This window comes from Diabrotica undecimpunctata, chromosome 7 (assembly GCF_040954645.1).
Source record: "Diabrotica undecimpunctata isolate CICGRU chromosome 7, icDiaUnde3, whole genome shotgun sequence".
In the NCBI taxonomy this organism is placed as follows: Eukaryota; Metazoa; Arthropoda; class Insecta; order Coleoptera; family Chrysomelidae; genus Diabrotica; species Diabrotica undecimpunctata.
The window spans coordinates 22,630,122-22,649,241 of NC_092809.1; the positions used below are offsets into that span (position 1 = coordinate 22,630,122).

General features: G+C 33.1%; 1 protein-coding gene across 1 annotated transcript; it reads right to left on the reverse strand.

Moving 5' to 3' along the window:
- Nucleotides 1–955: 955 nt before the first annotated feature.
- Nucleotides 956–19,093, reverse strand: LOC140445058 (gamma-glutamyl hydrolase-like). Its single transcript, XM_072536850.1, has 4 exons — nt 18,800–19,093; nt 14,292–14,342; nt 11,469–11,695; nt 956–2,163 (listed from the first exon to the last, which is right to left on the reverse strand). Exons 1-4 carry the CDS (start codon nt 18,976–18,978, stop codon nt 1,676–1,678), a joined length of 945 nt encoding a protein of 314 aa, XP_072392951.1. The 5' UTR covers nt 18,979–19,093; the 3' UTR covers nt 956–1,675.
- Between the last annotated feature and the right edge of the window lie 27 nt (nt 19,094–19,120).

Here is a 19,120-nt window from a genome sequence, read left to right on the forward strand (position 1 = left end):
GAAATGTGTAGTTTTTATGTACGAATAATGTAATTTAATATACTAATTACATTTTGCAACAGTTGCTTTAAAATAATAAAAACATGTCTAATTAATTCTAGAGCCAAACAGAAACGTTAGGAAAATATTGACCTTTTCCTTATAATAACAAATAATAACATCGTAACCGTCAATATAAAACTTTTACAAGTAAACTTTTGTTTTAAATAAAGTATGTATTCCTTGCTATTAACGAATCAAATACTCAAAGTATTTATTTGTTTTAAAAAATAACTACAAAAATATTTCATTCATTTGTTAATAACATGGAAGACTTTATTCAAAACAATGAAGACTTTATTCAAAACAAATCATTGTTTTGAATAAAGTCTTCATAAAAAAATTTCATTTTGATGGTTACGATACGATGTGTTTCCCGAAAGAGGATTACGACTCTATTATTCAAAAATCGCGCTAAAATCTAGGTAAAGAAAATCTGGCAACATCGGCACTACTTGGGTTAATTAGCTTCTCGTACACTTTTCGAGTTATTTGCGAATGAATATGTTCATTTTTCAACAACAAAAAAAAATAAGGTTTTTGGACGGTTTTAATTTTTTTGCAAATAACTCAAAAAGTAAGTATTTTATCGAAATAATATTCTTAGCAAAAACAGTCTAAAAACGTTTTTTTTTTATTGAAAAATGATCATATTCACTCGCAAATAACTCGATAAGTATTGACTTTGTGCAAAAACTGTATAAAATAAAAGTTGCTTAGATTTAGTCAGTTTATTCAATTCTGGACTTATTTTGAACGCATGTTTTTTCACACCCGAGAAGGGGTGAAACTCACCCCCATGGTCAAAGCACACATCGGCACAATATCACTTTTTTCTTGGCCGTTGACTACGTATATGTCAAATTTTATGTCAACATTTACAGCAAAAACCGTGAATAAATGGACTAAAAAGGAAATAAAACTTTTCTAAACATCAATAAATTAAAATATTAGTTTCGCTTACCTTTATTAATGTGATTACCGCAAGCTATTTTTACTTTTGATTAACAAATACTTTGTTATTGGATACTAAAAGTTCACTACACACTATAAAACTACTTAATACTAAACACTTAAACTAAACTCTAAAAAATAAAACGACCAGTAAATAACTTAACAATACCTATAACATATAACATACAATATAATAACTTAAAAATCTACACGCTACAATTTGAATTTAAACAGACTGACAAGTTTGGACCTGTAAAATGAGAATCCGTCTGGCTTAAGGCAATAAATTATATTTATTAGTCTCTTGACGAATGAGAGGGCGAATATCAATACGTGCATTTGTTTACAGTTGGGAATTTGCTGAATGAATGTACTTTAATTGTTTGCATAATATTGATTATATTATTATTAGAATAATAACTTCTTGTTCCAATCGATTTTTTCTTTTGTTTCTACTTCAATTCATTTAGTTCTTTAATCTTAAAAGTTTAATTGTTTCCGTTCTTTCTGCAAAAGGGCTTTACTCAGAAGTAATTATTTACTTACTATTTGTTTAGACGAAAATGTTATTGGAAAGCGATTGGTAAATAAAATAATTTTAAAAAGAGTTTACAGCATAATTTATTGTTCGTCAATTAAAATTTTAACATAAAAGACATTAATATACTTTTAAAATATTTTTTTAAACTAGTTGATTGTTCTCATAATCAGTTTCATAGAACCCGTACATCATGTAATAATAGTTCTGATCACGACCAGAAAATTTAGTATTGTAATTATAAATAAGTGATTTTAAAACTAGTTCCGTATTAGGAAAGCTATTTTGATTCTTTCTAGTTTCGTGTACAAAAAAATTAGCATAATACTGCATGATCTTAATGCTATACACTTCATGTGGAAAGTGATATCCTTCTGCAAATTCGTATCCATTCTTTTCTGGGTGGTACTGAACTGCATAGAAAGGGTATTTGAGGTTTTCCATGGTAGATATATATTCCAAACCGTTGTTGTCTTTATTTGTGGTTATAATCTTCCAGTCAAAAATGCCATAATCAAATAAACTATTAGATGTTAAACAATAGTCATGGTAGTTGTAAGTGACATTTTTTGATGAAAGAATTTCAAAAATTTCTTCAGAAAGGTTTTGAAATAGTCTGCTCTCCCTAAAATCTGTAATAATAAATGATATATATTATATATTTACTAAAAAAATAGAGTAAGATAAACAGTTTACAAAAAAAATTCGTGGGAATAATACACAATTATTAATTCTTTATTTTACAACAAATTTTATTAAAATAAGCTGACAGATTTTAAAGCCGTACCAAATATATCGTATCTCAAACGCACCTGCTATTTACGGTACGTTGATGACACATTTGTCATTTGGTACCATGATAAAGACACATTGAATGTCTTCCTCTCCCACCTGAATGGAATGCATCCCAGTAGTTAATTCACGATGGAAGTTGAGTCTGAAAAGTTTTTGCTATTTCTTGATATTCCTATTCAGAAAACACCCACCTCACAGTTGTTCCTATTCCGTGTACCGGCAACCCACCTACACAAACCGTCATCTTAATGCCCAGTCACATCACCAACCCGCCTAACTCAATTTAGTTATCAACTCTCTTGTTTCCCGTTCCATAAGACTTAGCGACGACAATCATAGATCATCCGAAATCAATTCAATAAGGCAAACACTCATAAAACGGCTACCACCAAATCCAAATCAATAGGAGCATTCAAAATCATCTAAACCCTACCCCAACCAAAAAAGAAAACTTGGTTCCTGATCAACCCAAAATCTTTCTACCTTTTACCAAAGGTGTCACTAACAAGATCAGGAGAACTTTTAACCCTCTAAACGTCTACACCATTTTCACTACTCACTCCAAGTTGTCCATCGTGAATTGAATACTGGGATGTATGCCATTCAGGCGGGAGAGCAAGAGATCTAATGTCTCTTTACCATAGCGCCAAATGACAAAGGTGTCATCAAAGTATAGTAAACAGCAGGTGGGTTTGAGACTTGATGAGGACAGGGCTGTTATTTCGAAATGATCCATGTAGATATCAGCTATTATGGGAGAGAGGGGAGATCCCATTGGGGCACCTTTGATTTGACGATAGAAATGATTTTGGAATAAAAAATATGTATTATACATGCAGTGTTTTATAAGAGATAATGTGTCTTGAAGTATTTGATGTTTAGAGTCCTGTAACGTTTCAATCAACCAATTGAACGTGACACCAAGCTCCGCTTGGTACTTGTCCCCCGTACTGTATTATTCCAAAGCGACCTCACTAAATTATAAATATTTTTAGTAGCCGTTCCATCCTATATAAGCCGATACAAATTTTTATTCGCTCTTTCCAATCATATCACTACAATCATTCTGCCAATGAAACTTTAGTCACACAAATTGGTTAGTGTCTTAGCCGTATACACTGCCACTACCGTGGGGAGCAAGCAATAGCCAACCACACTACCTTGGGAAGCAAACAACAGCCAACCACTCTACCTTGGGAAAACAATCAGCAACCACCCATACTACCTTAAATCCACTGATGCATCTGAATATAATTTGAAACCCATTTACCAACCTGGGGACAAAAATGATTGCTATGATCTAGACCAACAACCCCCCTTAACCCAAACAACAACCACCGACAGCGGCTAACTTCCACAAAGATTGGAACCCTTCCTGGAGAACTGAACTACTCCTTCAGAACGAACTAAAGCTGAGTACTTTTTTATACTTTAATCATTTTATACCGGCAACCGGCAGAATCTTTGAGTCTCAGTTTAAAAATTTATTTTTGTTTCACATTCATAATAATACGAATTCTGTTTATTTTTATTTAATAAATAAATATACCTTTACTATGACTTCGTAAGTTTTTTTATTTCCTGTACCCTTCTGGAATTGGTGTGGAGAGCGAATGAACAGGGAACGAACCCAGGGCTGAGCAGTCGGGCAGAGCACCATTCTGATGGATGGAGCGGTGGGCGTTTTTCTCTTGAATATCCTTAGGGATATTCGAAGAATTTCTCCCCTCGTTTCTTCCAGCAGTGTGGTGTTGCTTAACGCCCTGGTCTTAAGAATAATAAGACATTACAGTCCAAGATGGAAATGGTTTCATCAATAGGAATGTTGGTGAATAAAGAAAGAATTTTTGACAAAGGACGAGGTATTTTCGGCTAATGGTTGTAAGGATAAGGTGAGATGTTTTGCTAATTTCTGAGTGGGGCAGTTGTATGCGCTGAGGATGGGCCTTGGGGGACACTGGGCTTATGGATTTTTGGCAGGCCGTGAATTCTTGGAATTCGGGATGATTTTTTTCTGCGTATAAGAGATTTTTTGACGTCTGAAGGTAGAGTAGGCGTAGGCTTATTTATAATGAATTTGCTCGTTTTTTTCTGGATAGGTGGTGGGAACGTTTGGAACGCGTTTGTATTCTGTGGAATTGAGAAGTTCGAACATTTTGTTAAAATATTTAAAAGAGTTGAAATGACGGTGGCATTACCTTTATCGACCAGAAGGATGACAATGTCAGGGTTGTAGCAGGTGTAGCAGGGTAGGTGTCACACCACCACTCAATTAAGTTATCAACACTTTTGTTTCCCGTTCCATAAGACTTAGTGACGGCAATCACAGATCCTCCGAAATCACTTCAATAAGCAAATACTCTTACAAAAAGCTACCACCAAACCCAAATCAATCCGAGCATTCAAAAACATCTAAACCCCACTTCAGCTAAAAAAGAAAACTTGGCTCCTGATCAACCCAAAATCAGATCAGCCTACCTGGGCAGGGAATGATCACTCCGAGCTGATAGTTTTTTTTGTGAGCTGATTATTAGGTGATTATTGTTAAACTTTTCTTCACCTCTACGAAAGAAAGACCAACAGTCACTAACTCCGGTCCATGTATATTCCTGCGAATACTTATTAGACGATAAGCTTCGTACGTATTCACTATGAAAGTGTTCGGACTCTTCTTCAAACGAAGTTTGAAGAAGAGTCTGAACTTTAGTTCTCATAAGGGGTCACTCTTGGGTAATAATAATAAATGTTGAATTTTCAGGCAATATTGCTGAATCAGAAGATGATCTTCAGAGACAGCTCTTTCAGTTCTTTCAAATAAGCCGCCAACTAAATATGACCATTTCTACCAACAAAACTAAATGTATGACAATAGCACAAGATCCACTTAGATGGAAGTTAGTGGTTGAGAACAACCCCATAGAACAGGTGATGCAATTCAGATATCTGGACATAGATATATCAAGCACACATGACCCAGTAAAGGACCTAAGGAGTCAGATTAACAAAGCATACGCATTGTCGGGATGTCTGCGGGAGACAGTCTGGTCAAATCAGTATATGCGCACAGATAGTAAAATCAGAATCTACAAGACTTACATACGACCGGCAATATGTAAGCAACAATAATGGGCAAAACAAGAAGAGACAGGGGTCTCTGACAAACGTTAGAGAACAGTGCAAAATTCAAGATATTGTAAGATGGGGAAGGCAGCGTAAGAGGATGTGGTACAATAATGTAAGATGAATGGATGAGAATAGACTCCCAAAAATTGCCCTAGAAAACAACCCGCTCGGTTCAAGTCCTCCCGGAAGACCACCTATAAGATAGAGGAATACTTGGCAATCTACCTTTCAGGAAATTAACCAGAGGCAGCTTCAGAATTAAACAGATCGAAAGATCTCCAAGAAGTAGAAGAAGAATTTTCAGGAGGCACTCAGCCAACAAGGTTTAGCAGGGGCTAGTGGTGTAAGTCGACTAGTTCCCGATCGGAAGATGTGCTGCCTATTTAGACACTTCGTGTTTGCCATTCAGCACCGATCTTCCGTCGGCATTCCAATAACAAAGCAGTTAATAAAACCGTTTGTTATTTGCTGGCCAGAGTGACAATTTGTGTCCTGATTGGTCACTTCTGGCGGCAAGTATAAAAGCAGCTACACAGGGTAAGACCAGTCGACAATAGACACTGAAGAGTAGACAGATTTAGACCTCAGGAAATTGACCTTTATCAGAACATATATATATATATATATATATATATATATATATATATATAAAGTAGTTAGGTATTATTGACTGACACGTTATGTAAAATAAAGTTTTATTTTGGGGTTGCAGTCATTAATAGGGCAGGAAAGTGAAACTCTTTGTTCTTTATCTAGCTTTCGCAAAATTTATTTGCTTCTTCAGGATATGCTAAAATATGGTATCAGTAAATACAATGAAATTAAAATTAAATAGCATTGTATAAAACTAGTATAAAAACTTACGACATGAGGTTAATCCATTAAATTTTCAAATTTACAAAACATTAAAACTTAACTTATTAAAATTATCTAAGTAAGTACAATATTTTAATTTTATTTAATTTTGTACAAATTCATTATGACATTGATTATGTTGATGTTTGATTTATGTCAGAAAGACACTCGTTTCTGTTTATTATATTTTTTGTTGTTGATAACTAGCTCTTGATTGTTATTATGGTTACGTACAAAGTGGCGCCAAATATGAATATTTAAATTTTTTGAAATTATAGTATTTATAGTCAGAAAATCTAATATTAGAAAATTATAGTATTAATTTTTGTAAGACAGAATATCTATAATTACATTCTGTCTTACGAAAATTAATACTATAATTTTCTAATATTAGATTTTCTGACTATAAATACTATAATTTCAAAAAATTTAAATATATTTGTACGTAACCATAATAACAATCAAGAGCTAGTTATCAATAACAAAAAATATAATAAACAGAAACGAGTGTCTTTCTGACATAAATCAAACATCAACATAATCAATGTCATAATGAATTTGTACAAAATTAAATAAAATTAAAATATTGTACTTACATAACTAGATAATTTTAATAAGTTAAGTTTTAATGTTTTGTAAATTTGAAAATTTAATGGATTAACCTCATGTTGTAAGTTTTTATACTAGTTTTATACAATGCTATTTAATTTTAATTTCATTTTATTTACTGATTCCATATTTTAGCATATCCTGAAGAAGCAAATAAATTTTGCGAAAGCTAGATAAAGAACAAAGAGTTTCACTTTCCTGCCCTATTAATGACTGCAACCGCAAAATAAAACTTTATTTTATATATATATATATATATATATATATATATATATATATATATATATATATATATATATATATATATATATATATATATATATATACTATACCTAGGTTTGACTAGTTAATCCTCAAGTCTGACTTTCGGTCGTAGTCAAACCCCGAAATAAATTACATTTTCGGCTCTTGACTAAAGAATCTTTGTCAAACCTAGGAGAGATTGATTTCTTCAGGCAAACGTCGAAACTTAATTTCACGAAATTGGGGTTTGACCAGTCAAATTCCGATCAGGTGTTAAAATGTTGTAACTTGTTAGATTCGGTTTAATAAAATGTCATTATTTATTTTGAACGATTATTATTTTTATATCAAAATTAAAATAAAAAATTATTGTTTATTCTGATGTAGTTAGGCATTCTAACATTTAGAATTGCACAATACGTTTTACATTTACTTATTTTTAGAAATTATTTTTGATTGCAGTAGTGTCGACCTTACTCTATAGAAACCGTCAACTGTTTTATCTTATATGTTACCCAAAAAATTTCGAGCATCTCCTTTGGCTCTATCAAAGCTGGGAATAGGTATGGTTATAGTATGTCTAATCGCTATTGGCGGGAATTTTTGTTCAGTTAATTATTTCATAATATTAGCCAGAGCAGAAGACCTCCAATCACCTTTTTTTATTTATTTTTATATTTTCTGTCTGTGCACAACGCATGCATTAAACTTTACTTTCGAAGTCTTTATAGTATGCACCAAGTGTGCTGTCATCATACAGAACATGTACAACCTGATATAGTGAAGTCGTTTTACCCTGTCGTATTTCGGATTAACGCCCGAAAAATAATTTATGACTCTAGTTACAGCCACTCTGTTATGCTTTCCCTTTTCTACCTGCTTTGGAGTACCGAACCTCCTACTGGTCGACTGTAGTACGTGAGGATAAATCAGCGCTACCAAAACAATTTTTTTATAAATCGTGAAAAAACGCAAATTGAATGCTTTGTGATGATAATTTATTGAAAAAACTTTTATAATTTTATTTCAAATAAAATTGTCTCGAGGAGTGCATCCATTCCTTGCGGTCGCATATCTGGATAATTTTAGTTGTTATATTTGCAAAAATAGTAAACAGTCTGCGGAGTCGAGGCTCTCGTGTATATATTCAGAGAGCTCCGAAAAATCTCGCTATTAGTATTCAACGATCGCCGGTTTTTAATAGTGACAATGGATAACGTACAAGAAAACGATAGAACACCTAAATATAAGTTTTTATCTCCGAGTGAGCGTCGAATTGTGTTGAAAGTGGAAAATTATTTTACTTAAGAAAAAATCAGCATGGGACCAATTACATTAGTACTGGCAGTTTAAAAAAGGACAAGTGCAGCTTGTGGAATTTCAGAACGGACCTTGCAAAGAGTTCGCAAAATGAGTGAGGAGGAATTAAGTAAGGAAAATAAAAGGATTCGTTTGCATCCGAAAGCCCTCGACTTGCCACAAGGTATTAAAATCTCAATCAGAAATATCATTTATGACATGTACAAAGCAAAAGAACATGTTACAAGAAAGACACTTATTCAAAAAAGAAAGGACAGAGAACTTTGTGATATGGGTTTGACCAGTTTATCAAAAGTATTAAAAGCTATGGGTTTTAGATACAAAAAAACCAATAATCGTAAAGTGTTATGCGAGCTGTCCAATGTTGTTGGAAAAAGGTGGAAATTTATAAGAAACTATTTAAAAAACAAGAATTCCGAATTTGCCAGACAATTTGTGTTTCTTGACGAAACATGGATTTTTGCGAAAGGAAATAATACCAAATCATCCTGACAAGATGATTCTACCAAATGCTATTCGAGTACTAGTGCGAGTAATGGCAAAAGATATATTATATTGCATGCAGGAAATACGGAAGGTTTTATACCCAATGCTAGTCTTATATTTTCTTCGACAAAAAAAACTGATGATTACCACGGAAATATGGACGCCGATATTTTTAAACATTGGTTTGAGGAAAAATTATTAAAAAATCTGGAAAATCCGAAAATCCAATAGTCTTAGACAATGCTTCGTATCACACCAGAGAGGAGGAAAAGTTTCCCACAAGCAGCTGGAAAAAAGAAGACTTAAGAAAGTGGCCGTCGGAGAAAAATATAGAACACAAACATCTAGTTTTAAAAGCTGAATTATTAAATAAGTGCAAAGAACACATTACTGAGAAAAAATTTGTCGTTGACCAAATGGCACTAAAATATGGTCATGGGGTCCTAAGACTACCACCATATCACTGCCAGTACAATCCAATTGAATTGGTGTGGGGCATCACTAAAAACTACTATGATAAACATGCATGTAAGACCACCGACGAAGCCAGCGTTTTACAACTCTGGCAAGATGCACTAAACCAAGTCTATGAATCACCAAGATTCAGATGAATTGGGTATTAGACGACGCGACGGATGAAAGGACTCGATGCTTGCTCGCTCTCGACTGCACTTGGTGCAGAAAAGGGAAAGCAAGTATCGGCACACACAACCATCATTAGATCGTCGAACAATTGCTTTGACCGGTAGTGATAAAGCCAAATGGGCTAACCTAGCACTTAAATGTAAATACACGGAAATCTCCCATTGCCTGACGGGGGATACCGCGAAATAGTCGAGACCTGGCTCCAAAGACCAGGGGGCGGAGGAAAGCCGGGGCTGGCTGTCCGCAGGAGGACAACCTACCTCGGTGGGTTTGGGAAGGTGTGTGTGGGAAGTAGGAATAAGTCTTTGTTTTATATAGATATATATTTTTATAGATATATTTATAAAATATATAAAAATAAAAATATAATACAAAATTTTGAACACCCAGATTAACATTGGCAAATTTTTTTATGCTTAAATAAAAATAGAGTTTAGTACACGCTGAAAAAGAATTTTTGTTTTTTCAGCATAAATATTATCCACACCACAATATTAATTTTTGAAGTTGCATATGTAATATGAAAAATTTTTCAAAAACTTTAAATATCTCAAAAACGGCTATTTTTTCGAGAATGTTATCCCAATAAAAATCGATCCAGAATTTTACGTAGATTCTAAAAAAATAACAAAAAGCACAGTTTCTATTTAAAATAAGAAACTTAATGGCGACTTCCGGTACAACCGGAAGTGCTAGAAGAATGCAAATATTTAAAAAATGAAGAATGCTTTGCGTAACCCATTATTCCAAGTTTGCAGAAACCAGTGACGACCAGAACTTTGAAAACTTTTAACCAACATGTTGCGTGAATGACCCTGTATATTTCATATTCAATGTTTATCAATTTACATTATGATATTCAATTATTATAAAACATAATACAAAGTTATTTTATTAAAAAAATCCCGTATGTCGTATCCCGAATGTCGTATTATCAAATCAAGAAAACCGTAAATTTTTAATTTGAGAACCGCTGACTACCTGAGGCAAATCTGAACAGACACTTTTATTACTTATGCGACAGGCTAAAACGATCCTACTATAACAAATTATGCACGTATGTGCCCCAGAGCTTTTTTTGCAAATACAACAAACCACATCTGAAGAAGTAGTCTCAATTGATGAAGAATTTTCATTATCTACGAGTGATGATGGTCCACGAGCTTTGTCAGTGTGGTGATCCCAATTTTTTTTCCGATTCTCGAATCTTCTCTCACAATTGACGATGACGGTTCAGATATTCCCAATTTATATATTTGAGGTAAAATAAAATTCATATACTTAGCTTAACCAAATTACATGTGAATAATAATTGAAGAGCTTATTTCCAAAGTAGGCTGCGTAGCGCAAGCGGTAGGATGCTTGCCTCGCAAGCCGGTGGTCCGGGGTTCGAATCCCACCGCCGGCAAGAACATCTAGACATTTTAAAAATGTCTATAGGCCCCAGGTCGACTCAACCTGAATAAAAATGAGTACCTTGGGTAAAACCAGGGGTAATAATAGACGGTTGAAGCGTAGCACTAGCCATGTTACCTTCCTTGTATACCGTAGGCCCTAGATATAGCAGACTACCCTGCTATACTCCCAAAGCCGCGACAGCGGTATAAAACGGGAGACTATTATATTTCCAAAGTGTCGTAAATTCAACGACTTAAAGAAGGATAAAAGCTTTTTCAACTTCAAGAACAATAAAACTTACATTAAAAAATTAGTTATATATATATATATATGTATATATATATATATGTATATATATAAATACATATATATATATATATATATATATATACATATATATATATATATATATATATATATATATATATATATATATATATATATATATATATATAATAATTACCTCTTTTGAAATTTAGGGATTGGCCTCCGATAGACACTGAACAATTAACTACTGTATCAACTCCTACTTCTACATAAGGTATAACTTCAAATCCAAGACATGTTCCCCATATAGGATAATAATTCCCCTCTTTGTTGAGATTCACTGCTAATCGATAAATAATTTTTGCTGTATCTCCATAACCTCCTGGTTGTACAAGTGAAGCTGCACCACCAGGAAAAAGCACTCTATAAAATATAGAATTATTTATAATACATCGCCGAATACAATACGTTGCAATCAAAGAAAATACGTTTAAAAATATGTACATAAAATGCTTTTTTATGGTTATAATTTTTACGTAAACCATGACGTAATTTTTTAGGTTATGAAATTTTTACCCCTTCCAGACCCTTTGACAAACTATAATTCCTTCTGACCATAATCACCATTTTAAGAAATATATATTTTACTATAATATATAGATCGCCCGTCAGTAGTTAAAGATATTGCTAGTTGTTACAGCCTGTAACATATCTTAATACGGCCCTAACATATTTCTTTATTAATAAAACAGACTACACCTCTGCATTCTATTTCTTTGCAGTATATTTACCACAAAAGTCGAGTTTTCGTTAAATGTCTTTGAAACGTTTTTTATCTCATAAACCTCGTAAAACAGGTTTCCATATCTGCTTGTAGAAGAGTAATTTGTTATGTGTATACAATTGGGAGGTTTTACAGTTGTAGAATTTTTTTTGTTATACAAATCCCTTCACATTTCTTTTTGATATGGCTTTCTAGAAAAGCCTAGCGTCGATCGTCAGTTCCAAACATTTTGCTGTAATAGCATAAGAGTGCCATTTATTTTTATCTGAACGTATTTTTTTGTAAACGGCTTTTTATTAGTAAAGTTGACATGACAAAAATGTATAAAGTTAATTTATTTGAAAACTGCAAGAGATAAGTATAGGGAAAAACATATTTTTCTAAAATACTGAATCACATACAGGGTGTCCTGTAGTCCCTGGAACAAGTACAAGGGTAATAGCTGCTCAACTAAATGTTCCTCACCTACCTATCCTCACCAACCCTATCATTTAACAATGGTTCAAGAGTTATTGGTTGAAGATTATTCTAAAAGGATTGGATTTTGCGATTGGTTGTTAATGGAAAACACTCGAAATGTTAATTTTATTAGAAATATTTTGTTGGCCGACGAGGCTACCTTCAGTAGAAATGGAATAAAAAACCATCATAACGAGCACATTTGGGCCGACGAAAATCCTCACGCCAAAAAAACGACTCATCGCCACAGAGCTTTCCATACCTATTTCTTGGCCACCCAGAAGTCCAGGTCTTAACCCCATGGACTTTTGCTTTTGGGGGTGTATGAAAGAGAAAGCGTAGTCTGTAACAATAGAGGACGAACAACAATTGAGGGTTAGAATAATTGAAGCTGCAAATCAATTTCGTCAGAAAAATATGATTTTTAAGCGCATTCGGTTTTCCTTATTAAAACGATACCGAATTTATATTAAAGAAAATGGGGATCATTTTGAACATTTATTGTAATATCATATTTGTAGGGGTTATAGACATTTTTTGTACTTGTTAATTCATTTAAGCCATTTATTTAGTTGCACGTAATTTTTTAAAGGTTAATGAAAACAGCCGTAACTCAATAAAAACTGCTTTTTGAAAAAAGTGATAGAAGGCAAAATTTTTTTTAAAAATATTGTGTTAAACTAATGACGCCACAAAATTCATTTGATTTGAACGTACTCAAAAGTTTGGGGGGATTTAGGGCTGCACACCCCCCCTAAAATTTTTCTGTGTGCATAGGTTTTGTTGATTCTTTTGTAAGAAAAATGATTTCAGAACAAGAAAGTAACATTTTGTGTGTCCACTTTTATTACAAAATGTCAAGTAGGTCACTCTTCAAAACTCTATTCCAATTTTCATTATTCAGTTACCTTTTAATGGGCGTTTATCTACCGCATCCTGTATATATATATATATATATATATATATATATATATATATATATATATAGAGAGAGAGAGAGAGAGAGAGAGAGAGAGAGAAAAGGAGTACGACCGTCAATCGTGATTTATAATCAATTAGATTTTAATTTTAACTTTAGGTAACATTATTGAATTATTTAAGATTAATATAGTAATATAGATAAAAATGAAGTTACCAGTCTTAAGCTTACTGAATCTCGCAGGTAAATGAATTTACAGGGTTAACACCCACGCAAGAAACGTGAATAGATATGGCCTTGAGGTCAAAATGACAGAACAGCAAGGCAAAATACCAACCTCTAATATAATAGAGCGGTACATTCATAGAATGTGATAAATTTGGTTGACAACTTGTCGTTAAAAAGCCAAAAAGTGAAAGGAAAAGGTGGTTAATTAACAAAGAACAAAGCAATCGAGGTCAGTCCAAAAAATCATATATTATAATGTTTATGACGTCACTGGTTAGCCAGCCAACAGGTGAAGATTAATTCAACTTCCACAGTCCAAGGTTCATAGCATTTGGAACTGTAATGAAAAAGATTCTATGGATCAATTTCAGTATAAAATTTTACTGTGTTTTACTTTTTTACTTCAGTTTAATATATATATATATATATATATATATATATATATATATATATATATATATATAAAGTGAAAAATAGTCTAATCTCTAACAACTCTGACATCCTAATTATCCTATCGTCGACATGCGATCTTCTTTTATTGATATCCTCTACATAATGAAGAATTGGATTAGAGGAGTAACAAATTGCATACAATATCAGAAAAAGGAGTTTATCAAATAGTTACTTACCCATTTGTATAAGATACAACTCTTTCATAGTATTCAATACTCTGGTTTATCCTAAAAAACAGAACGTTAAAACAATCAAAACTATTTTTAAACATATACAAATTCAATATGTAAAATAATTACAAAATATTTAGTTTGCAAAAGAGCGAAATCGACTAGTCAAGATTTGACATAGTTAATTAAACAAAAAAGGATAACTTTAGAAAGGCTTTTACGTGTTGCATTTTCGGAACTTAATATAAATATTAATTAAATACAAAATGGAAGTTATTTTTACGCCGTACCGAAAATCCCATCTGATTGCTGTTGGTACGAAATAAATTAGCAGAAAAAAATAGAAAAAACTGCGAGATGGATAGAGAGAAATGATCTAAACATTGCAGTAGAAAAGACAGAGGTAATCATCTTGAGGGGACCACGGGATAGAAAAAACGTAAATTTTCGGTTCAGAGGCTCCGACGTAAGACCCCAGAAGACCGTAAAATACTTGGGAATCATACTAGACGACAAAATGGCATTGAGACACCACATATAAGAAGCATGTCGGAAGGCGGAAGAGAGGACCTCGACCCTTAATAAGATAATGCCGAATATAGGAGGCCCCGGGTCACACAAAAGATCAGTTATACTACAGTCAATCATATCCATCTTACTGTATGGGGCTCCAGTGTGGCATCAGATCCTAAACAAAGCAAAATATAAAGACATGCTTCTTAGGACATAGGGTATGCAGCGCGTACAGGACCGTATCAACCATTGCCCTACAAGTAGTGGCCGGTGCTGTGCCGGTGCATATCCTGGCTAATGAAAGGGTTCGGATGCACCAAAGGGGCAATGGAGCTTTAGGTTCAGGAACACAAGAAAGAAAAAGGAGTTTGGAGATCTGGCAGGACCAGTGGTCAAGGGAAACAGACAAGGCTGCCTGGACGAGGGCCCTTATCCCAGATGTAGTAAGGTGGTATGAGTGTAAACACAGACGTGTCAACTACTACTTCACCCAATTTATGACGGGACATGGATCTTTCCGGTCTTATACATATAGAATAAAGAAGACCGAGGACGATCTGTTTCGTCTGTTTTGTCTTTCCTTGTATCTAGTGTACGCTGTGTGTTTACTTTTGGAGCAGCCTATTACTAAGTAATGGGCTAGTGTAGATGAAGAAATGAATGTACCACCCCCCGGGGGTGGAATATGAATGTCTGGAGTTGCTTGTACCTATTCTTTGACCTTTCTCGTTAAGCTCAAGATGGTTGAAATAGCGGCGCGGTCGCTCCTTCCTGCCTATCGCTCTGCACAAGGATGGTTACCTTACAGACCAAGTTCGGTGCAGACGTGAGTAGGGTGGCGCGACTGGGTTGCTATGGCAATCACGGAGCGCAGACGGAGAGCGACAGATGGGAGTTATGAGCAAAGCTGACGGGTCAGATGGTAATGCTCGCTAAGAGCGGTCCCAGGCACGTCGATTGGAGAAAGAGGGGGTGAGTTTAGTTGGTAGGCGGTCAACTACGGTAAGGCGTAGTCGTCCGAATTCAACACACCTGGGACACCTTCCCAGAGGTCTTTCGAAGATTCTCACCTCCCAAAAAAAAAAGATTCTACCCGTTCACAGACCACTAATAACTAAACGTTTCACGCAGGTAGCTCAAACTAAACTAAATGCCATTTGTAGTACCGTAGTACTGATACAAATCTTTTGATGTCGCCATACTCTGCAGTCTGCAGACAAAGAATGGTTAAGTGCTTTATTTGGTCCGTACTTTTGTATAGTGCAGAAGTGTGGACGCTAAAAGTATCGATTATGAACAAAATTAAAGCATTGGAAATGTGGGTTCATAGACGAAATCGAAGGTACCTTGCGAAGTCATAAAAGTAAAAGGGGGACATATTAAATACTAATTAATCATGTATACTAAAAATCTCATGTAAGTCTAAGTACTTAAATTTACCTTTGGCCTAAATAAATCATATTTACATATTAATTCTGTTTGTTCACATTAATTCGCACAATACTGTAGTTAAATATAGTTTAACATTACATAATGTTTAAAGATAAACATCCTCTGTGTCTGATACAAATATTAGCAAAAAGAACATTAACGTGGCTTAAGCGATGTGTAGTTTTAAAGAAATCAGGTTATGCTTTTGTTTTAAATTTCTTGTGTAAGAATGACTAAACATCCAAAAGAAAGAAGGCTTATTTCATGGCCTCTCTCAATTACGATTTTTTTTTCGATGGCTTTGTGTTTAAAAAAAAATTTCAATCACTGTTTACTTAAGGTACGTATTCTTAAGATAAAGGATTAAGATAATGGCGCAGTACCTACCTAATCTTTGTCATACAGTATCGCTAATAAAATTATTGCTATAAATATATACAGGGTGGTCCTTAAGTAATTGTACAAAAAGAAACAGTAGATTCTATAATTTAAAATATTACGATTTAAGCCAAATTACTTTAATAAAATGTTGATATTAAGAGAGATACAGGGTGCTAAAGAGCAAATTTAAAATTTTATTTTTCGCTATAACTTTCATGTTTGTAAACATTTATGTATAAAAATTTACAACTGGATACTTTTAGATATAAGAAATTATAATTTGATGTACACTTTGATGTAACTGATAGAGGGCGCCACATATGCCACATATGTGGTGTTAATTTTCACTTAACTTTTTTACTCTTTAAGTTACCTGTATTTGGGACAAAAAATATTAAAGATACATTATTTTAACAAAAAAAGGTATACCTGTTAATTACTTCGAAATTAAACAGTTATCGAGATAAATGTATTTTACAAATCAGCTGCATCATTCTGATTTAAGGCAATACTATGTTGCAGTATTTATTTCTTACCATAGTTGGTTGCGAATGTTTATGGGATTCTTATAGACACGTTGTTTTAATGCACACCATACACCAAAATCAAGCAGCGGATTAAATTCTGGGCTACGTGGTGGCTATAATGTATAATGGATGAATATATTCTTTTGGATACATATTCAAATCTTATGGTATACTATGGAACTACATCTTATTTGTCGCAGAGGTTAAATAATGTATTGAACCGTGATGTATCTCGTTCATTGGTTACTTATATACACACGGAATAACCTATTGATGACATTACTTATTAATATGATTACGTTACAGCTTACGAGTAACTATATTTACATCTCGAATAAATGGACTGTTTTGATTTACTAACGAACTAATATTATACTGAACTAAATTCCCTGTGTGTTGACTATATTTATAACAATACCGGTTATTAGGCCAACGATGATGTTTTTGTAAAAATGCTGAGTCTTTAAGGTTAGATTTGTGGCAAAAGTATTGTAAAACAAGACACATAGGTATTATTCAATACCTGTGCTCTAGGTTCTATTTGTCCTAATAAAAATGGGTAAACAATTTACGTAATGAATAATAAGTATTCTTTTCTAATTTTTTATGAATTAAATAATTATATCAATATCTCACCACATTGCCAAGGAATATGACCATGACCAATCTAACGTTCAGAAAAGTTGTATTTAAGTATGTTCTAACTACCTTCTCTCTAGAATGTGATGGTGTACCATCTTGCATAAACCACATATTTTGGGTTTTCAGCATTTTACAATAGAGAAAAGGTAATACAACGCCATTATAGAAACGTAAGAAGCGATAGAAAAGGGAAATAATTGTAAACATGATGACGGCCAACGTTTGAATACGGACACGGCACCTAAAGAAGAAGATGAAGAATCTTTTCTCCAATAAGACATTTAGCACCCATAACAAAGCATTTTGTAATGTTACATTATCATCTTTGAGTTGTTTTAATAAGAATAAACTATGAATTATGCTTATCTGCAAGTATTCAGTGCTTTACCGCACAAATATCATACTAAGAATTATTATGCAGCTGACTTATAAAATGCGATTATCTCGAAAACAGTTGAATTTTCAGGTTACTAACAAGTATATCTTTTCTTTGAAAAAATAATGTATCTTTAATATTTTTTAACACAAATAGAGCTACCTTAAAGAGCAAAAAAGTTAAGCGCAAACTTATGCTACACATGTGGCATATGTGGCGCCCTGTATTAGTTACATTAGATTAAAGTATGTATAAAATTATAATTTATCCGACTCCAAAGCATCTAACTGTAAATTTTTGTCCAAAAATATTTACAAACGTAAAAGTTATAGCGAAAAACCAAGTTGGTTTAAATCGTAATATTTTAAAGTGCAGAATTTAGGGTTTCTGTTTGTACAATTACTTAAGGACCACCCGCTATATATATATATATATATATATATATATATATATATATATATATATATATATATATATATATATATATATATATATATATATTAGATTTACGATTATGTAAAGAAAAAGGTCAAAGTTATCTATAAAATGGTCTTATAATATATAAGAATATAAAAAAATCTATATATTATATACTTACACATATAACAGTTATCGTTACTTCAAATTTATACTAACATACTTACCATATTGGGATTACCCTTGCTCCAGCTGATTCAACAAACTTGACGTAGCTAGCTGCTATAAAAGTGTCATAGTCGTAGTAGTCTGAAGGTTGCGTTAAAATCCCAATGATGGGCGTTTCAGCGCAATTAGTGGCGTAAAGAAAAGATATTAATATTACTACCTTAAACATATTCGACATTCACAATAATTGAAAATAAAAAGTGAATATCACTTAAATAAGTGTACATTAGATAAATCTAAATTTCAATATTGTTTTATTAACTACCTACTTTAGATTTTCAGATTAGATTTCGTTGTTGAGGTTTTTTTTTATAAATATG